This window comes from Bombina bombina, chromosome 1, assembly GCF_027579735.1.
Source record: "Bombina bombina isolate aBomBom1 chromosome 1, aBomBom1.pri, whole genome shotgun sequence".
Classification (NCBI taxonomy): domain Eukaryota; kingdom Metazoa; phylum Chordata; class Amphibia; order Anura; family Bombinatoridae; genus Bombina; species Bombina bombina.
This window is the reverse complement of record NC_069499.1, coordinates 302,554,254-302,573,812: the sequence shown is the minus strand read 5'-3', so window position 1 is coordinate 302,573,812 and position 19,559 is coordinate 302,554,254. Positions and strand designations below refer to the sequence as shown.

At 38.8% G+C, this 19,559-nt stretch overlaps 1 protein-coding gene across 2 annotated transcripts in view; it reads right to left on the bottom strand.

Annotated features, from left to right (window-relative positions):
* The window catches only part of HSPBAP1 (HSPB1 associated protein 1), a 485,172-nt gene that overhangs the window by 164,108 nt on the left and 301,505 nt on the right, over window positions 1–19,559 (bottom strand). For both annotated transcript variants that reach the window (XM_053698076.1, XM_053698077.1), the window contains exon 5: window positions 4,583–4,754. In XM_053698076.1, coding sequence (XP_053554051.1) covers window positions 4,583–4,754 — 172 coding nt within the window. The remainder of the gene's footprint in view (window positions 1–4,582; window positions 4,755–19,559) is intronic.

Below are 19,559 nucleotides of genomic sequence, written 5' to 3'. Positions count from 1 at the left end.
CAATAGACTTGCAGGATGCTTTGTTCATGATTTAGATAGAACACACCATTTTAAACAACTTTCCAGTTTACTTCTATTATCAATTTGGCTTGCATACCTTCATCTTCCGATTCATCCAGAACATTATCAGTTTCTGAGATTCTCTTTTCTAGACAAGCATTACCAATTTGTTGCTCTTCCATTTGGCCAAGTAACAGCTCCAAGAATCTTTTCAAAGGTTCTAGGTGCCCTACTCTCTGTAATCAGAGAACAGGGTATTGCAGTGTTTCCTTATTTGGACGATATCTTGGTACTAGCTCAGTCTTTACGCTCTGCAGAATCTCACACGAATCAACTAGTGTTGTTTCTTCGGAAACATGGTTGGAGGATCAATTTACCAAAAAGTTTCTTGATTCCTCAGACAAGGGTCACCTTTTTAGGCTTCCAGATAGATTCAGTGTCCATGACTCTGTCTCTAACAGACAAGAGACGTTTAAAATTGGTTGCAGCCTGCCGGTACCTTCAGTCTCAGTCATTCCCTTCACTGGCTATGTGCATGGAAGTTTTAGTTCTCATGACTGCAGCATCGGATGCGATCCCCTTTGCTCATTTTCACATGAGACCTCTACAGCTTTGTATGCTGAACCAATGGTGCAGGGATTATACAAAGATATCACAATTAATATCCTTAAATCCCAATGTACGACACTCTCTGACGTAGATGGTTGCGTAAAAGGCGATTGCGCGGGCAATCACGATTTTTCAATACTTGTAATATCTGCGCAATGGAAATTGATTGCGAAAAGACCATATTGCACGCAGAAAACTCATACCACGCGACTTGTAACCTTGCCCAAACTGTTTTTCAATGTGACACCCCCCATGCACAGGCACCCTAGGGCAACTGCCTGGTTTGCCCCAATAATATTCTTTAAAATATTTATAAAACAAACAAGAAAACAACATAGGGCACCTAATAGCACATTACATTATTTTAATGACAAAACAATGCATTCCAGACTCAAAAAAGGTACTTACAAGCTGATGACACATATTGCACAGGTGTATTTTCAGTAAGCTGAAATCTCAAGAGCTGTCCAGATTTAGAACAAATCCCTATTGTTCATGATTTAGATAGAACACACCATTTTAAACAACTTTCCAGTTTACTTCTATTATCAATTTGGCTTGCATACCTTCATCTTCCGATTCATCCAGAACATTATCAGTTTCTGAGATTCTCTTTTCTAGACAAGCATTACCAATTTGTTGCTCTTCCATTTGGCCAAGCAACAGCTCCAAGAATCTTTTCAAAGGTTCTAGGTGCCCTACTCTCTGTAATCAGAGAACAGGGTATTGCGGTGTTTCCTTATTTGGACGATATGTTGGTACTAGCTCAGTCTTTACGCTCTGCAGAATCTCACACGAATCAACTAGTGTTGTTTCTTCAGAAACATGGTTGGAGGATCAATTTACCAAAAGGTTTCTTGATTCCTCAGACAAGGGTCACCTTTTTAGGCTTCCAGATAGATTCAGTGTCCATGACTCTGTCTCTAACAGACAAGAGACGTTTAAAATTGGTTGCAGCCTGCCGGTACCTTCAGTCTCAGTCATTCCCTTCACTGGCTATGTGCATGGAAGTTTTAGTTCTCATGACTGCAGCATCGGATGCGATCCCCTTTGCTCATTTTCACATGAGACCTCTACAGCTTTGTATGCTGAACCAATGGTGCAGGGATTATACAAAGATATCACAATTAATATCCTTAAATCCCAATGTACAACACTCTCCGACGTAGTGGATAGATCACCATTGTTTAGTTCAAGGGGGTTCTTTTGTTAGGTTGGGGAGCTGTTTGGGGAACTCGGACAGCACAAGGGGTTTGGAAATCTCAAGAGGCAAGATTATCAATAAATATTTTAGAACTGCGCGCAATTCTCAGAGCTCTTCAGTTTTGGCCTCTGTTAAAGAGAGAACCGTTCATTTGTATTCAGACAGACAATATCACAACAGTGGCATATGTTAATCATCAGGGTGGGACTCACAGTCCCCAAGCTATGAAAGAAGTGTCTCGGATACTTGCTTGGGCGGAATCCAGCTCCTGTCTAATCTCTGCGGTGCATATACCAGGTGCAGACAATTGGGAGGCGGATTATCACAGCCGCCGGACTTTACATCCAGGGGAGTGGTCTCTCCATCCATATGTGTTTTCTCAGATTGTTCAGATGTGGGGTCTTCCAGAGATAGATCTCATGGCCTCTCATCTAAACAAGAAGAGTTCCACATCTTGGGTATTGCTATCCCATACGTCACTAGCTCATGGACTCTTGCCAATTGCATGAAAGAAAACATAATTTATGTAAGAACTTACCTGATAAATTTATTTATTTCATATTGGCAAGAGTCCATGAGGCCCACCCTTTTTTATGTTGGTTATGATTTTTTTGTATAAAGCACAATTATTTCCAAATTTCTTTTGTTGATGCTTTTTACTCCTGTCTTTATCACCCCACTGCTTGGCTATTCGTTAAACTGAATTATGGGTGTGGTGAGGGGTGTATTTATAGGCATTTTGAGGTTTGGGAAACTTTGCCCCTCCTGGTAGGATTGTATATCCCATACGTCACTAGCTCATGGACTCTTGCCAATATGAAAGAAAATAAATTTATCAGGTAAGTTCTTACATAAATTATGTTTTTTTTTTGTAACACCCGAGATCTCCTGTCTTTTAGCCCTTTTGTGTGCTATACATTTTTAAAATAATTTAATATAAGTGTAACTGTACTTTGTAATGTATCTTGTAAGTGTTTCGTGAAACTGTTATGTTGAGGAAAACTTAACTACAGCTCTTCGAGCACGGAAAGGATGGTTGCGTAAAAGGCAATTGCGCGGGCAATCACGATTTTTCAAGACTTGTAATATCTGTGCAATGGAAATTGATTGCGAAAAGACCATATTGCACGCAGAAAACTCATACCACGCGACTTGTAACCTTTCCCAAACTGTTTTTCAATGTGACACCCCCCATGCACAGGCACCCTAGGGCAACTGCCTGGTTTGCCCCAATCATATTCTTTAAAATATTTATAAAACAAACAAGAAAACAACATAGGGCACCTAATAGCACATTACATTATTTTAATGACAAAACAATGCATTCCAGACTCAAAAAAGGTACTTACAAGCTGATGACACATATTGCACAGGTGTATTTTCAGTAAGCTGAAATCTCAAGAGCTGTCCAGATTTAGAACAAATCCCTATTGTTCATGATTTAGATAGAACACACCATTTTAAACAACTTTCCAGTTTACTTCTATTATCAATTTGGCTTCATTATTTTGGTGTCATTTGTTGAAGGAGCAGCAATGCACTACTGGTTTATAACTGAACACATGGGTGAGCGGTGACAATCGGTATATATATGCAGTCACCAATCAGCAGCTAGAACTTAGGTTCTTTGCTACTCCTGAGCTTACCTAGATAAACCTTTCAGCAAAGGATAACAAAAGAAGGAAGCAAATTAAATAATAGAAGTAAATTGGAAAGTTGCTTAAAATAGCATTCTCTTTTAGAATCATGAAAAAAATATTTGGGTTTCATGTCCCTTTATTTTTTCTTTTAACCAGAGGCATGTCATGCTGTGCACCAATGAACAAAGACTGATAGCTTGTCATGTAGAACTTTATCTTTTGGTTCACACCCTTTCAGTCAACTTTTGATTTGTCATGACAAAAACATATGTATATCTGTACAATAATTTGGAAAATAAGCAGCCTAGCCCAGAAGTACCATATCTAAACAAGAGTAGCAGCTAACCATAAACACTTCAGCTACCTTTTAGTGTTGAAAACCTTACATGGTTTAGTGGAACACTTTTAAAGTGAATGTAGAGTTTAATGACTAAGTGCCCGGTATCTAAAACTAATCTTAAAAACAGGGGCACTTTGATTCATTAAACTTTACAATGAAGCTTCTTTTTTTTAAATACTTAACTTTTCTTTATGGAAAACAGACTGGCGATCCTCTGCCCACTGATCCTGCCGTAGTTAGCAGATCAATGACAAATCCGACTTCCTCCAATCGCTGCGTTGCCCCACAAGTTGGACGCCAAAGGGGGCACGCAGTGATTGGAGGAAGCTGGATTCGTCATCGCTGTGCTAACTACAGCAGGAGCTGCAAGCGGAGGATCGCTGGTCTGCTTTCTATAAAGAAAGGTAATTATTTAAAAAAATAAGCTTCAATGTAAAGTTTAATGAATGAAAGTGCCCTTGTTTTTAAGAACATTTCTAGATACCACTTATTCATTAAACTTTACATTCACTTTAAGTAACACCCAGTTTTCTAACTTTTTCAATGCCCTTTAACATCTAATACATGTGAACATTAGAGACCAGAACTAAACAAAATGAATAGTACCTCAATTCACCAAACACAACATTTCAATGCAAAGCATTTCCTGAAATAGCCATTTCCAAAATATGTAGTTTGTGTGGGTTTTCATAAATATTTTACATCTAAGTGAAGGTTTTAGGGATTCCAACAGCCGTCCAAAGATGTAATTAAGCAATGGAAAGATTCTTATTATTGCTGCTCACTTACCTGGCCGGGATGCAAAGTAACCACATGAGGACAAGCTCCAGAGAACAAAGGGAAGCGAGTGCTGTCGGGATTTACTATGTTTACTTTACTGAAAATACTTGATTCCTCATAGGGTATCCTGGTTGGGTAGAGATGAGCGGTGTTTTCTGGTGGGAAGAGGTACCAAGTTTTTCTAAAACAAAACATAAGAAGAGTTGATGACCTAGGTTTCCTGAAAATACTTTACCCAACATTACTACAAAAGAGATTTACTGCAAGGTTCCAATACTATACAATTACTGGAGTCAATAAATAAGGGAGATACAATCAACCTTAAAGGGACAGTCTACATGAAAAATGTTTTTGTTTAAAAAGATAGTTAGATAATCCCTTTATTACCCATTGCCCAGTTTTGCATAACCGACACTGTTATAGTAATACACTTTTTACCTCTGTGATTACCTTGTATCAATAGATAATCAATAAATAGCCCTGAGATAAGGGGTGTGTCTGCAGAGGCTTAGATACAAGGTAATCACAGAGGTAAAAAGTGTATTAATATAACAGTGTTGGTTATGTAAAGCTGGGAAATGGGTAATAAAGGGAATATCTAGCTTTTTAAACAATAACAATTTGAGTAGACTGTCACTTTAAAGGGACAGGAAACCCAGAATTATTCTTTCATTATTCAGCATGCAGTTTTACACAAAATTGACGTATTTTATCAATTTTGTTTCATTTTCTTGGCATCCTTTGCTGAAGGAGCAGCAATGCACTACTGGGAGCTGAGACTAGCTAGGTATGCTTATCAACAAAGGATACCAAGTGAACTAAGCACATTTAAAAAAAGTAAATTGGAAAGAAAGGCAAAATCATGTTGGAAATTCATTAAAGGGATAGTAAACCCAAATATTTTCTTTCATGGTTCAGATAGAGCATGCAATTTTAAGCAACTTTCTAATTTACTTCTATTATTAAGCATCACTTATTTTTCTAGTAGCATGACCTGTTCATCTTTATTAAAATGTACAATCACTTGTCCCATTATAAGAGCAGCAGACTGAGGAGGAATAGCAGTAGATTATTTAACAACACAAAATCAGTACAAAGATGCAGGTGTAAGCACTGGTTTATAAAATGAATCACCAGGATCTAGCACTTATAGATCAACATTCTCGTCAAGTGTGGGGCAAAGTGATCCAGAGAAGTGAACTTATGCTTACCTGATAAATTAATTTATTTCATGATGATGAGAGTCCACGAGTCAAAACGTGTGGCAAACTATAATCAGGCAGTTAAGTCCACTAGATCGCCATGAAATAGGGAGGACAAACAGTGAAGGCAGATATGTTACTGATCAGGCACTATGTCCTGTCACAAGCAGCCTCAGAAGAGGCTTTAGTAATTTAGTAAAGGTATGCAAAGAAGACCAAGTGGCTGCTTTGCAGATTTGAGCAACTAAAGCTTCATTGTTGAAAGCCCAAGATGTGGCAACTGAGAAATGAGCTGTAGGCGGAGACGGGCCCGCCTCCAAATAAGCTTTGTGAATCAGAAGTTTCAACCAAGATGCTAAAGAAATGGCAGAGGCTTTCTGACCTTTTTTAGAACCAGAAAAAATAGTAATAGACAAGAAGTCTGTCTGAAATCCTTAGTAGCATCATCATAATATTTCAAAGCTCTTTCCATATCCAAAGAATGCAAAGATCATTCAAGAGTATTCTTAGGATTAGGACACAAGGAAGGAACAATAATTTTCCTATTAATGTTGTTAGAATTCATAACTTTACTCAAAAATTTGAAAGAAGTCTGCAAAACTGCTTTATCTTGATCCTTTCAAAGTATTGACAGACAAACCCTTATCCAAACCATCCTGAAGGAACTGGAGAATCCTAGGAATCCAAAAGGAATGCCAGGAATAATCATGTGTAGAACACCATGCAATATAAGTTTTCCAAATCTTGTGGCAAATTTTTCTTGAAACAGGCTTACGAGTCTGAATCATAGTGTTAATCATGGAGTCACAGAAACCTTTATGAGTGAGGACTAAACATTCAATTTCCATGCCATCAAATTCAGAGATTTGAGATCTGGATGGAAGAACAGGCCTTGAGACATTCAGACAAGGTCTGCATACCAAATCCTGTGAGGCCACCCTGGTGCTATTATAAACACATAAGATTGTTCCATTATCATCTTTCAGATCACTCTTGGAAGAAGAACCAGAGAGGGAAAATGTAAGCAGGCTGGTAAGACCAGGGAACTGCTAGAGCATCCATAATTTCCGCCTAAGGATCTCTGGACCTGGAAAGGTACCTGGGAAGCTTCATGTTCAGATGAGAGGCCATCAGATCTATCTCTGGAGAGCCCCACATCTGTACAATTAGAAATTAATACATCTGGGTGGAGAGACCACTCCCCTGGATGTAAAGATTGCTGGCTGAGATAATCCACTTCCCAATTGTCTACACCTGGGATATGAATCGCCGTGATTAGATAAGAATTGGATTCCACCCAAGAAAGTATTCAAGGTACTTATTTCATGGCCAGGGGACTGCGAGTTAGACATACGCCACTGTAGTGATATTGTCTGTGTGAAAACAAATAAAAGGTTCCAAAATATTGATAAATAACCTCGCCTCACAAAGATTCCAAACTCCTTGTGCTGTCAGAGACCCCCAGACAGCTCCCCAACCTGTAAGACCTGCATCTGTGGTGATTACAGACCAGGTAGGACAAACAAAAGAGGCCCCTTAAATAATAAAGTGGTGGTTAACCACCAAGTCAGAGAGAGTTGAGTGTTAGGATTTAAGAATATCAGTTGTGATATCCGAGTGTAATCCCTGCACCATTGGTGCAACATGCAAAGTTGTAGAGATCACATATGAAAACGAGCAAAGGGTTTGCGTCCGATGCTGCAATCATGAGACCTAAAACTTCCACATAGCCACTAAATGGAATAATAGAGATTGAAGGTTTAGACAAGCTGAACCCAATTTTAATCGTCTCTTTTCTGTTAGGGATAGAGTCATGGACACTGAATCTATCTGGAAACCAAAAAAGGTGAACTTTGTCTGAGGAATCAAGATACTTGATTGCAGAAGAAACAATTGTTGTGTCATGTGAGATTCTGCTAAATTAAAAGATTGAGCTAGTACCAAGAGAGTGTCCAAATAAGGAAATACAGTAATATTCTGCTTTCTGATTACAGATAGAAGGGCACCGAGAACCTTTGAGAATATTCTCGGAGCTGTAGCTAGGCCAGATGGAAGAGCGACAAATTGGTAATGCTTCTCTAGAAAAGAGAATCTCAGAAATTAATAATGATCTGGTTGGATTGGTATGTGAAGGTAAACATTCTGTAAGTCTATTGTGGACATAAAGTAACCTTGCTGAGCAAAGGGCATAATAGTCCTTATAATCACCATCTTGAAATCACGGACTCTTATAATTATTATTTATTCAAATCTTAGATTTGAATAAAACCCCAACCCCTGTTCCTGTAGAGGAACTGGAACATTTACCACCAAGAGTTCTAGATCTGAAACACATTTCAGAAACACTTGGGCTTTTACTGGGTTTTTTGGAACATGGGTGAGAAATAATCTATTTCTGAATCCAATTCGATACCCCTGAGGAATGAAGTTCTGAATCCACTGATTTTGGACAGAGTCTGACCAAAAATCTTGAAACAGTTTTAGTCTGCCCCCACCAGAAGAACTGAATTGTGGGCTGCACCTTCATGCTGGCTTAGGGGCTGGATTTGGTTTCTTATATGCTTTGGATTTATATGGTCTCCAACTAGAGCCAGAGGCTTTACGGGAAGGAGCAGTTTTCTGTTCTCTATTCTTACGAAAAGAACAAAAACGATTAGTAGCTTTAAATTTTCCCTTAGATTTTTTGTCTTGAGGAAGAAAAACTAAATTTTCCCCAGTAATAGTGGAAATAATAGAATCCAATTGAGAACCAAAAGGGTTTTTACCTTAAAAAAAAAAAGGGATAGTAATCTTGTTTTATATACCAGGTCCTCATTCCAAGATTTAAGCCATAAAGCTCTTCTACTTAGAATAGCTAAAGACATAGATTTGACGTTTATTTTCATAACATCAAAGACAGCATTGCAAAGAAAATTATTTGTGTATTGAAGCAAAAGAATAATGTTACATAATTCACAATCTTATGGCAGCTGCTGAGTTAAGCTGTCCAATCAAAAATTAGAAGCAGCAGCAACATTAGCCATGCATATAGGCAAACGATACAATTTTTTAAACCTACAAGAAGGTTTAAAAAAGTACCGGATTTAGCAATAACATTAGAGATGGCATCTAGAATAGGAAAAACTTCAGGAGTAATAACAGAAGTCTTAAATACATAATTTGAACGATTACTAGATGTGTCATCAGGAGGTTTAGACTGCTCAATCCCAAAGTAAATAATACTTCTTTCAAAAGAGATCGAATATGATCAATCTTAAAAAAATTTTTTTTGTCAATTTCTGTCTCTGATGTAGGATCCTCTCAATCAGAGGAACCCCCATCAGTAGAAGATACATCAGTATGCTGTTGATCAGTAAAAAAAATCACTAGATTTGGTGAAATTTTGTAAAGTCCTTTTTTATTTATTTGAAGTAGGTATAGCAGTCATGGCCTTCTCTATGGCTGCAGCAATAAAATCTTTAATTTCTGCAGGAATGCCTTTTACATTAGACTGAGATGGAGTAAAAGTGGATGCATTTGTATTCATAGAAATATTATCAGCATGTAATAAATTATCAAAACAAGAGCCACATAATTGAGCTGAAGAATTCAGATCAGCTTATTTACAACAAACACACTTAGCTTTGGTAGAAATATGTTCAGGCACCTCAGTTTCATTGGCAGCATCTGAGGCAGGTTCAGTTTGAGACATCATGGTAAAAAAAAGGTACAAAAAAATATAATTGGTTGCCAAACATTACATGCTCCTTAATACAGCAGTACTTTTAAGAGGAAATGGGAAAAAATGCTATTAAAGTAATAATGTTATAATAAAACATTGATGAAGATGTAAAATCAATAGTTGCATATAGCTCTCTAAAAATTGAGAGAGCACAGAGTGAAATGGGAGCTGATCTTTTAAGCTGAAATAAGGTGCGACAATTTTGGCGGCAAAAATACCTCGCAAATTGATGAGGCGTCACAAATGAAGCAGTGTCACCTATGACGTGCCATAAATGATGCGTCATAAATTGAAACACTGTGCCGCACCATAAATGATGCAATAGCACCACAGCGTGTGTAATTCTGCATGCAAAATTTGAAAAAATAGAACCTCTGAGAATGCAGAGATAATGAAGGCCTAAGGTAAGCTAAAAAAACACAATTTATGCTTACCTGATAAATTTATTTCTCTTGTGGTGTATCCAGTCCACGGATCATCCATTACTTGTGGGGATATTCTCCTTCCCAACAGGAAGTTGAGAGAGGACACCCACAGCAGAGCTGCTATATAGCTCCTCCCCTAACTGCCATATCCAGTCATTCGACCGAAACAAGCCGAGAAAGGAGAAACCATAGGGTGCAGTGGTGACTGTAGTTTAAATCTAAATTTTGACCTGCTTGAAAATGACAGGGCGGGCCGTGGACTGGATACACTACAAGAGAAATAAATTTATCAGGTAAGAATAAATTGTGTTTTCTCTTGTAAGGTGTATCCAGTCCACGGATCATCCATTACTTGTGGGATACCAATACCAAAGCTAAAGTACACGGATGAAGGGAGGGACAAGGCAGGTACTTAAACGGAAGGTACCACTCCCTGTAGAACCTTTCTCCCAAAAATAGCCTCCGAAGAAGCAAAAGTATCAAATTTGTAGAATTTTGAAAAAGTATGAAGCGAAGACCAAGTCGCCGCCTTGCAAATCTGTTCAACAGAAGCCTCATTTTTAAAGGCCCAAGTGGAAGCCACAGCTCTAGTAGAATGAGCTGTAATCCTTTCAGGAGGCTGCTGTCCAGCAGTCTTATAGGCTAAGTGGATTATGCTTCTTAGCCAAAAAGAAAGAGAGGTTGCCGAAGCCTTTTGACCTCTCCTCTGTCCAGAGTAAACCACAAACAAAGCAGATGTTTGACGAAAATCTTTAGTAGCTTGTAAGTAAAACTTTAAAGCACGAACCACGTCCAGATTATGTAAAAGACGTTCCTTCTTTGAAGAAGGATTAGGACATAATGATGGAACAACAATCTCTTGATTGATATTCTTATTAGATACTACCTTAGGCAAAAATCCAGGTTTTGTACGCAGAACTACCTTATCTGCATGGAAGATCAGATAAGGAGAATCACATTGTAAAGCAGATAACTCGGAGACTCTACGAGCCGAGGAAATAGCCATCAAAAAAGAACTTTCCAAGATAAAAGCTTGATATCTATGGAATGAAGAGGTTCAAACGGAACCCCTTGAATAACTTTAAGAACCAAATTTAAGCTCCATGGGGGAGCAACAGATTTAAACACAGGCTTGATTCTAACCAACGCCTGACAAAACGCCTGAACGTCTGGAACATCCGCCAGATGCTTGTGCAAAAGAATAGACAGTGCAGAGATCTGTCCCTTCAAAGAACTAGCTGATAATCCTTTCTCCAAACCCTCTTGGAGAAAAGATAATATCCTAGGAATCCTAACCTTACTCCATGAGTAACTCTTGGATTCACACCAATAAAGATATTTACGCCATATCGTATGGTAAATTTTCCTGGTAACAGGCTTTCGTGCCTGTATTAAGGTATCAATAACAGACTCGGAGAAGCCACGCTTTGATAAAATCAAGCGTTCAATCTCCATGCAGTCAGTCTCAGAGAAATTAGATTTGGACCTTGAAGTAGAAGGTCTCGTCTCAAAGGCAGAGTCCAAGGTGGAAAGGATGACATGTCCACTAGGTCTGCATACCAGGTCCTGCGTGGCCACGCAGGCGCTATCAAAATCACTGATGCTCTCTCCTGCTTGATTTTGGCAATCAGTCGAGGGAGCAGAGGAAACGGTGGAAATACATAAGCGAGGTTGAAAGACCAAGGTGCTGCTAGAGCATCTATCAGCGTCGCTTCCGTGTCCCTGGACCTGGATCCGTAATAAGGAAGCTTGGCGTTCTGGCGAGACGCCATGAGATCCAATTCTGGTTTGCCCCAACGACGAATCAATTGAGCAAACACGTCCGGATGGAGTTCCCACTCCCTTGGATGAAAAGTCTGACGACTTAGAAAATCCGCCTCCCAGTTCTCTACACCTGGGATATGGATCACTGATAGGTGGCAAGAGTGTTTCTCTGCCCAGCGAATTATTTTGGAGACTTCTAACATCGCTAAGGAACTCCTTGTTCCCCCTTGATGGTTGATGTAAGCCACAGTCGTGATGTTGTCCGACTGAAATCTGATGAACCTCAGGGTTGTTAACTGAGGCCAAGCCTGAAGAGCATTGAATATTGCCCTCAATTCCAGAATATTTATTGGGAGGAGTTTCTCCTCCTGAGTCCACGATCCCTGAGCCTTCAGGGAGTTCCAGACTGCACCCCAACCTAGAAGGCTGGCATCTGTCGCGAAAGGTCAAACCTTTGGACAGATGGACCCGAGATAGCCACCAGAGAAGAGAATCTCTGGTCACTTGATCCAGATTTAGTAGAGGGGACAAATCTGTGTAATCCCCATTCCACTGACTGAGCATGCATAGTTGCAGCGGTCTGAGATGTAGGCGCGCAAACGGAACTATGTCCATTGCCGCTACCATTAAGCCGATTACCTCCATGCACTGAGCCACCGAAGGGCGCGGAATAGAATGGAGAACACGGCAAGAATTTAGACGTTTTGATAACCTGGACTCCGTCAGGTAAATTTTCATTTCTACAGAATCTATCAGAGTCCCTAGGAAGGAGACTCTTTTGAGTGGGGACAGAGAACTCTTTTCCTCATTCACTTTCCACCCGTGCGACCTCAGAAATGCCAGAACTATGTCCGTATGGGACTTGGCAATTTGGAAATTTGACGCCTGTATCAGGATGTCGTCTAGATAAGGGGCCACTGCTATGCCCCGCGGCCTTAGGACCGCCAGAAGCAACCCCAGAACCTTTGTAAAAATTCTTGGGGCTGTAGCTAACCCGAAGGGAAGAGCCACAAACTTGTAATGCCTGTCCAGAAAGGCAAACCTTAGAAACCGATGATGATCTTTGTGTATCGGAATGTGAAGGTAAGCATCCTTTAGATCCACCGTAGTCATATATTGACCCTCCTGGATCATAGGAAGGATGGTCCGAATAGTTTCTATCTTGAATGATGGAACTCTGAGGAATTTGTTTAAGATCTTTAGATCCAAGATTGGTCTGAAGGTTCCCTCTTTTTTGGGAACCACAAACAGATTTGAGTAAAAACCCTGTCCCTGTTCCTCCTTTGGAACTGGATGGATTACTCCCATAACTAGGAGGTCTTGCACACAGTGTAAGAATGCCTCTTTCTTTATCTGGTTGACAGATAATCGTGAAAGGTGAATTCTCCCTTGTGGAGGAGAAGCCTTGAAGTCCAGAAGATACCCCTGAGATATAATCTCCAACGCCCAGGGATCCTGAACATCTCTTGTCCACACCGGGGCGAAGAGAGAAAGTCTGCCCCCTACTAGATCCGTTACCATTCCTTCATGCTGTCTTAGAGGCAGCAGCAGGCTTTTTGGCCTGCTTGCCTTTGTTCCAGGACTGGATAGGTTTCCAGGCCGTCTTGGACTGAGCAAAAGTTCCCTCTTGTTTTGTAGTAGAGGAGGTTGATGCTGCACTTGCCTTGAAGTTTCGAAAGGCACGAAAATTAGACTGTTTGGCCCTTGATTTGGACCTGTCCTGAGGAAGGGCATGACCTTTACCTCCAGTAATGTCAGCAATAATTTCCTTCAAACCAGGCCCGAATAGGGTCCGCCCCTTGAAGGGAATGTTAAGTAGTTTAGACTTTGAAGTCACATCAGCTGACCAAGATTTGAGCCATAGCGCCCTACGCGCCTGGGTGGCAAATCCAGAATTCTTAGCCGTTAGTTTAGTCAAATGAACAATGGCATCAGAAACAAAAGAATTAGCTAGCTTAAGTGCTCTAAGCTTGTTAAGTATGTCATCCAAAGGAGTCGTTGTCTGTAAAGCCTCTTCCAGAGACTCAAACCCGAACGCCGCAGCAGCAGTGACAGGAGCAATGCATACAAGGGGCTGCAGGATAAAACCTTGTTGAATAAACATTTTCTTAAGGTAACCCTCTAATTTTTTATCCATAGGATCTGAAAAAGCACAACTGTCCTCGACAGGGATAGTAGTACGCTTTGCTAAAGTAGAAACTGCTCCCTCCACCTTAGGGACCATTTGCCATAAGTTCCGTGTGGTGGCGTCTATGGGAAACATTTTTCTAAAAATAGGAGGGGGGGGAAACGGCACACCAGGTCTATCCCACTCTTTATTAATAATTTCTGTAAACCTTTTAGGTATTAGAAAAACCTCAGTACACACCGGCACTACAAAGTATTTATCCAGTCTACACAATTTCTCTGGCAATGCAATTGTGTCACAGTCATTCAGAGCAGCTAAAACCTCCCTAAGCAAAACACGGAGGTTCTCAAGCTTAAATTTAAAAGTAGAAATATCAGAATCAGGTTTCCCTGAGTCAGAGATATCACCCACTGACTGAAGCTCTCCTTCCTCAGCTTCTGCATATTGTGAGGCAGTATCAGACATGGCTCTTAAAGCGTCTGTATACTCTGTATTACGCCTAACACCAGAGCTATCACGCTTTCCTCTAAATGCAGGTAGTCTGGCTAATACCGCTGACAGTGTATTATCCATGACTGCCGCCATGTCTTGTAAAGTAATCGCTATGGGCGTCCTTGATGTACTTGGCGCCATTTGAGCGTGAGTCCCTTGAGCGGGAGTCAAAGGGTCTGACACGTGGGGAGAGTTAGTCAGCATAACTTCCCCCTCGTCAGAATCCTCTGGTGATAAATTTTTTAAAGACAAAAGCTGATCTTTATTGTTTAAAGTGAAATCAATACATTTAGTACACATTCTCATATGGGGTTCCACCATGGCTTTTAAACATAATGAACAAGGAGTTTCCTCTATGTCAGACATGTTTATACAGACTAGCAATGAGACTAGCAAGCTTGGAAAACACTTTAAATCAAGTTAACAAGCAAATATAAAAAAACGGTACTGTGCCTTAAAGAGAAACAAATTTTGTCAAAATTTGAAAAACAGTGAAAAAAGGCAGTAATTCAAACAAAATTTTTACAGTGTATGTAATAGGTTAGCAGAGCATTGCACCCACTTGCAAATGGATGATTAACCCCTTAATGCAAAAAACGGATAAAACCCCCCCGAAATAAACGTTTTTTAGACAGCTGTGGCCCTACCTTCCTTAATAAACGACTTTTGAAGCCTTTAGAGCCCTTCAGAGATGTCCTATAGCATGCAGGGGACTGCTGAGGGAAGCTGAATGTCTCTGTCTGCAATTTTAACTGCGCAAAAAAGCGCTAAAATAGGCCCCTCCCACTCATAGTACAACAGTGGAAAGCCTCAGGAAACTGTTTCTAGGCAAAAATCAAGCCAGCCATGTGGAAAAAACTAGGCCCCAATAAGTTTTATCACCAAAGCATATATAAAAACGATTAAACATGCCAGGAAACGTTTTATATTGCACATTTATAAGAGTATATAGGTCTGATAGTAAGCCTGATACTAGTCGCTATTAAATCACTGTATTTAGGCTTAACTTACATTAATCCGGTATCAGCAGCATTTTCTAGCAATTCCATCCCTAGAAAAACTTAAAACTGCACATACCTCATTGCAGGATAACCTGCACGCCATTCTCCCTCTGAAGTTACCTCACTCTTCAGACATATGTGAGAACAGCAGTGGATCTTAGTTACTTTTGCTAAGATCATAGAAAACGCAGGCAGATTCTTCTTCTAAATGCTGCCTGAGATAAATTAGTACAACTCCGGTACCATTTAAAAATAATAAACTTTTGACTGAAGAAAAAACTAACTATCTACCACCACTTTCCTCTTACTACCTCCATCTTTGTTGAGAGTTGCAAGAGAATCACTGGATATGGCAGTTACGGGAGGAGCTATATAGCAGCTCTGCTGTGGGTGTCCTCTTGCAACTTCCTGTTGGGAAGGAGAATATTCCCACAAGTAATGGATGATCCGTGGACTGGATACACCTTACAAGAGAAATAAACATTGTTTAACTAGTCCCCAAACACTAAAAAGCAATGTTTCAAGCAAATCCATGCTGCATTTATGATGCTTAAGACACCCATATACTTACCATAAGACACCCATCCAAATATAGCAGACAGCCAAACCAGTACTGAAACATATCAGCAGAGGTAATAGTAGAGGAAAATAATGTCGATCTGTAAAGGGAAGCAGCAGATGAAGAGAAGATAAAAATAGGAGCGCCAGAGGCTAAAGTATTACTAAGGTCAACTAAATGGGTCATGACCATGAATATACATAGTGTTATCAAGGGATCAGATGCACCTAAAATTATATATAAAAATAAATATAAATATGAATTAAATATAAATTTAATAAAAACAACAAATACAATCTAACTAAATGACATCATGGAGGGTAAAGGCAAATTATTACCTAAGCATGTATAATTCAATATAAATGACCACCTATAAATAGGTTATAATTACCTTTGATCCCAGTTAATAATAATTGGGATGTGAATTAAACAATGTATAGTATATAAATCATAAATCACCATATGTGAAAAATTTAGATAAATAAATAATTAGTACAAGTGTCAAAAAATGAGCTAGGTACAAATTAGTATGCAATAAAGTATAGGTGTACAATTGTGACAATAAGATATATAACAATATAGAGCTTGCTAAGCATAAAACTTGATAAAAGCTAAGCATAAAACTAGATGAAATGATCTAAAGCAAATAAAAGTGATAATGTGTGCCGGCACACTAGGTCCCTGTTACAACGTTGAAAAGTCTCAATCAGATCCTAATAATAATGTCCCAAATGTGAATTGATGATAAAATCCCAATGTGACCAGTTATCCTTGATTGCGGTATCCTGTTATAGTAAAGATATCCCTTTATAACACTATGTATATTCATGGTCAGTTGGTATAGCTGACCCATTTAGTTGACCTTAGTAATACTTTAGCCTCTGGCGCTCCTATAGTCATCTTCTCTTGTAATCTCTTTATATAGATTCTGTTAGTAAATCTGTTAGTAAATCTAATATAGTGAGCTTGTATTCCACCTAGGCGCCGGTTACTATATAATGAATCCCTGCGACCGGATTTACAGAGATCCTTAGAAAAGATTTCCCATAGGTGAAAACATGGTGTCATCATCCCTCAGACAAACACTGTACTTAGAGAGGAACTGGGCTTCAATATGCTTAGAAGCGCCTTTCACTGAAGAATTAAGCACATCATGCTTCACCGCCTCCTAAGGAGGCAAAGTTTTTAAAACTGAGGTATGAGTGAGGTGGGAGGTGTATTTATAGGCGAGGTTTGGGCAACTTTGCTCCCTCCTGGTAGGAATGTATATCCCATCAGTAACAAGCTCGTGGACTCTTGCCACCTATAAGAAAGAAACATTCTTTGATTGCCTTGATGTGCTGAAACAATCATTTGTGAAAAAAACAATTATATATAAAGGTCTTTGTACAATGTGTAATGGAGTCTGTTCCATGCTTTTTATCAGAAGTATTTACTTCAAGAAGTAATTAAAGCAAATAAAAATATATTATATATATTTTTTCTGGAGTTCATAGAAACAGACCTTCCAATATTTAAAATAGCAGTTTAAAATGATGCCAATGAGGCAAAACATAAATTAAGCTTTCTATTTGACATTACCTGAAGAAAAATGTCCCTGTAATACATTATAAACGCAGAACAAAAAGACTACAACAGTATATCAGTAGTTAGGTTAATAGAATACAAAAAAAACAAACAGAGATGCCAAAAGCCTCCATATTTTAATTTTGATGGTAACCCTTACATTTATATGCACTTTTCTATAATATAAGTGATTATGCAGAAGAAGATCAAATCCAGCAAATCTACAATGAAAAACATAATTTATGTTTACTTTTGATGGAAGGACTGGTTGGTTTAAAGGGACAGTCAAGTCCAAAAAAAACTTTCATGATTTAAATAGGGCATTTCATTTTAAACAACTTTCCAATTTACTTTTATCACCAAATTTCCTTTGTTCACATGGTATTCTTAGTTGAAAACTAAACCTAGGAGGTTCATATGCTAGTTTCTTAGACTTGAAGGCAGCCTCTAATCTGAAAGCATTTTGACAGTTTTTTCACCACTAGAGGTTGTTAGTTCATGTGTTATAGAATAGATAACATTGAGCTTATGTACGTGAAGCTCGTAAGAGTGAGCACTGATTGGCTAAAATGCAAGTCTGTCAAAAGAACTGAAATAAGGGGGCAGTTTGCAGTGGCTTAGATACAAGGTAATTTCAGAGGTAAAACGTGTATTTCTTATAACTGTGCTGGTTATGTAAAACTGGGGAATGGGAAATAAAGGGATTATCTACCTTTTTAAAACAACAAAAATTCTGGTGTTGACTGTCCCTTTAAAGGGACAGTCAAGTCCAAAAAAACTTATGTTTCAAATAGGGCATGTAATTTTAAACAACTTTCCAATTTACTTTTATCACCAATTTTGCTTTGTTCTTTTGGTATTCTTAGTTGAAAGCTAGACCTAGGAAGGCTCATATGATAATTTCTAAGCCCTTGAAGGCAGCCTCTAATCACATGTTTTTGTATTTGCTTTTCACAGCAGGGGAGATCTAGTTCAGGTAAACCCTATAGATAACATTGTGAGCACGCCCGTGGAGTGTGGCAGACTGCACTAATTGGCTAAAATGAAAGTCAATAGATAATAAATAAAATGTCATGTGATCAGGGGGCTGTCAGAAGATGCTTAGATACAAGTTAATCACAGAGGTAAAAAGTGTATTATTATAACTGTGTTGGTTATGCAAAACTGGGGAATGGGTAATAAAGGGATTAACTAGCTTTTAAAACAACAATAATTCTGGTGTTGACTGTCCATTCTATTCCTGTGTAGGTCTAATCTCTTAATACCTACTGCTTCCAGACTCTTGTGATTAAACATTTACTGTGTTTTATCTGATGCCTTTTGAATAAAGATTTTTGCATTATTTTTTACGGATCTGTGCTCTTCATGTTTACTATTGTCTAATGTCTGTGCCAAACTATATACAGTGAAGCAATGTTGTTAAAACCAAACTATCAGATTGGAATACATATTAAATGCTCTACTTAAAATACAGGAAATAAACATAAATGAATGGGGGAAAAGAAGCAGTAGCGAGCAAACACACTTCTCCTTAAATATGTTGATTTAATGATAAAATAAAATGAGCTGAAATCCTACTTTTTACGATGGGTTATTGGAACACTTGCATATCGTATACATGTAACTGTAGTGGTATTTAAAGGGATATAATACTCATATGCTAAATCACTTGAAACTAATGCAGTATAACTGTAAAAAGCTGACAGGAAAATATCACCTGAACATCTCTATGTAAAAAAGGAAGATATTTTACCTCACAATCTCCTCAGCTCAGCAGAGTAAGTTCTATGTAAAAGGTTATACTCAGCTGCTGCCCAGCTGCAGGTAAAAAAAAAATGAAGAAATGAACAGCAGCCAATCAGCATCAACAGTGCTGAGGTCATAAACTCTTTTACTGTGATCTCATGAGATTTCACTTAAAGGGACACGAAACCCAAAAATGTTCTTTCATGATTCAGATAGAGAATACAATTTCAAACAACTTTCCAATTTACTTCTATTATTTAATTTGCTTCTGTCTCTTGTTATCCTTTGCTGAAATGTTTATCTAGGCAAGTTCATGTGCAGCAGAGAACCTAGGTCTTAGCTGTTGATTGGTGGCTGCAAATATAAACCGATTGTCATTGGC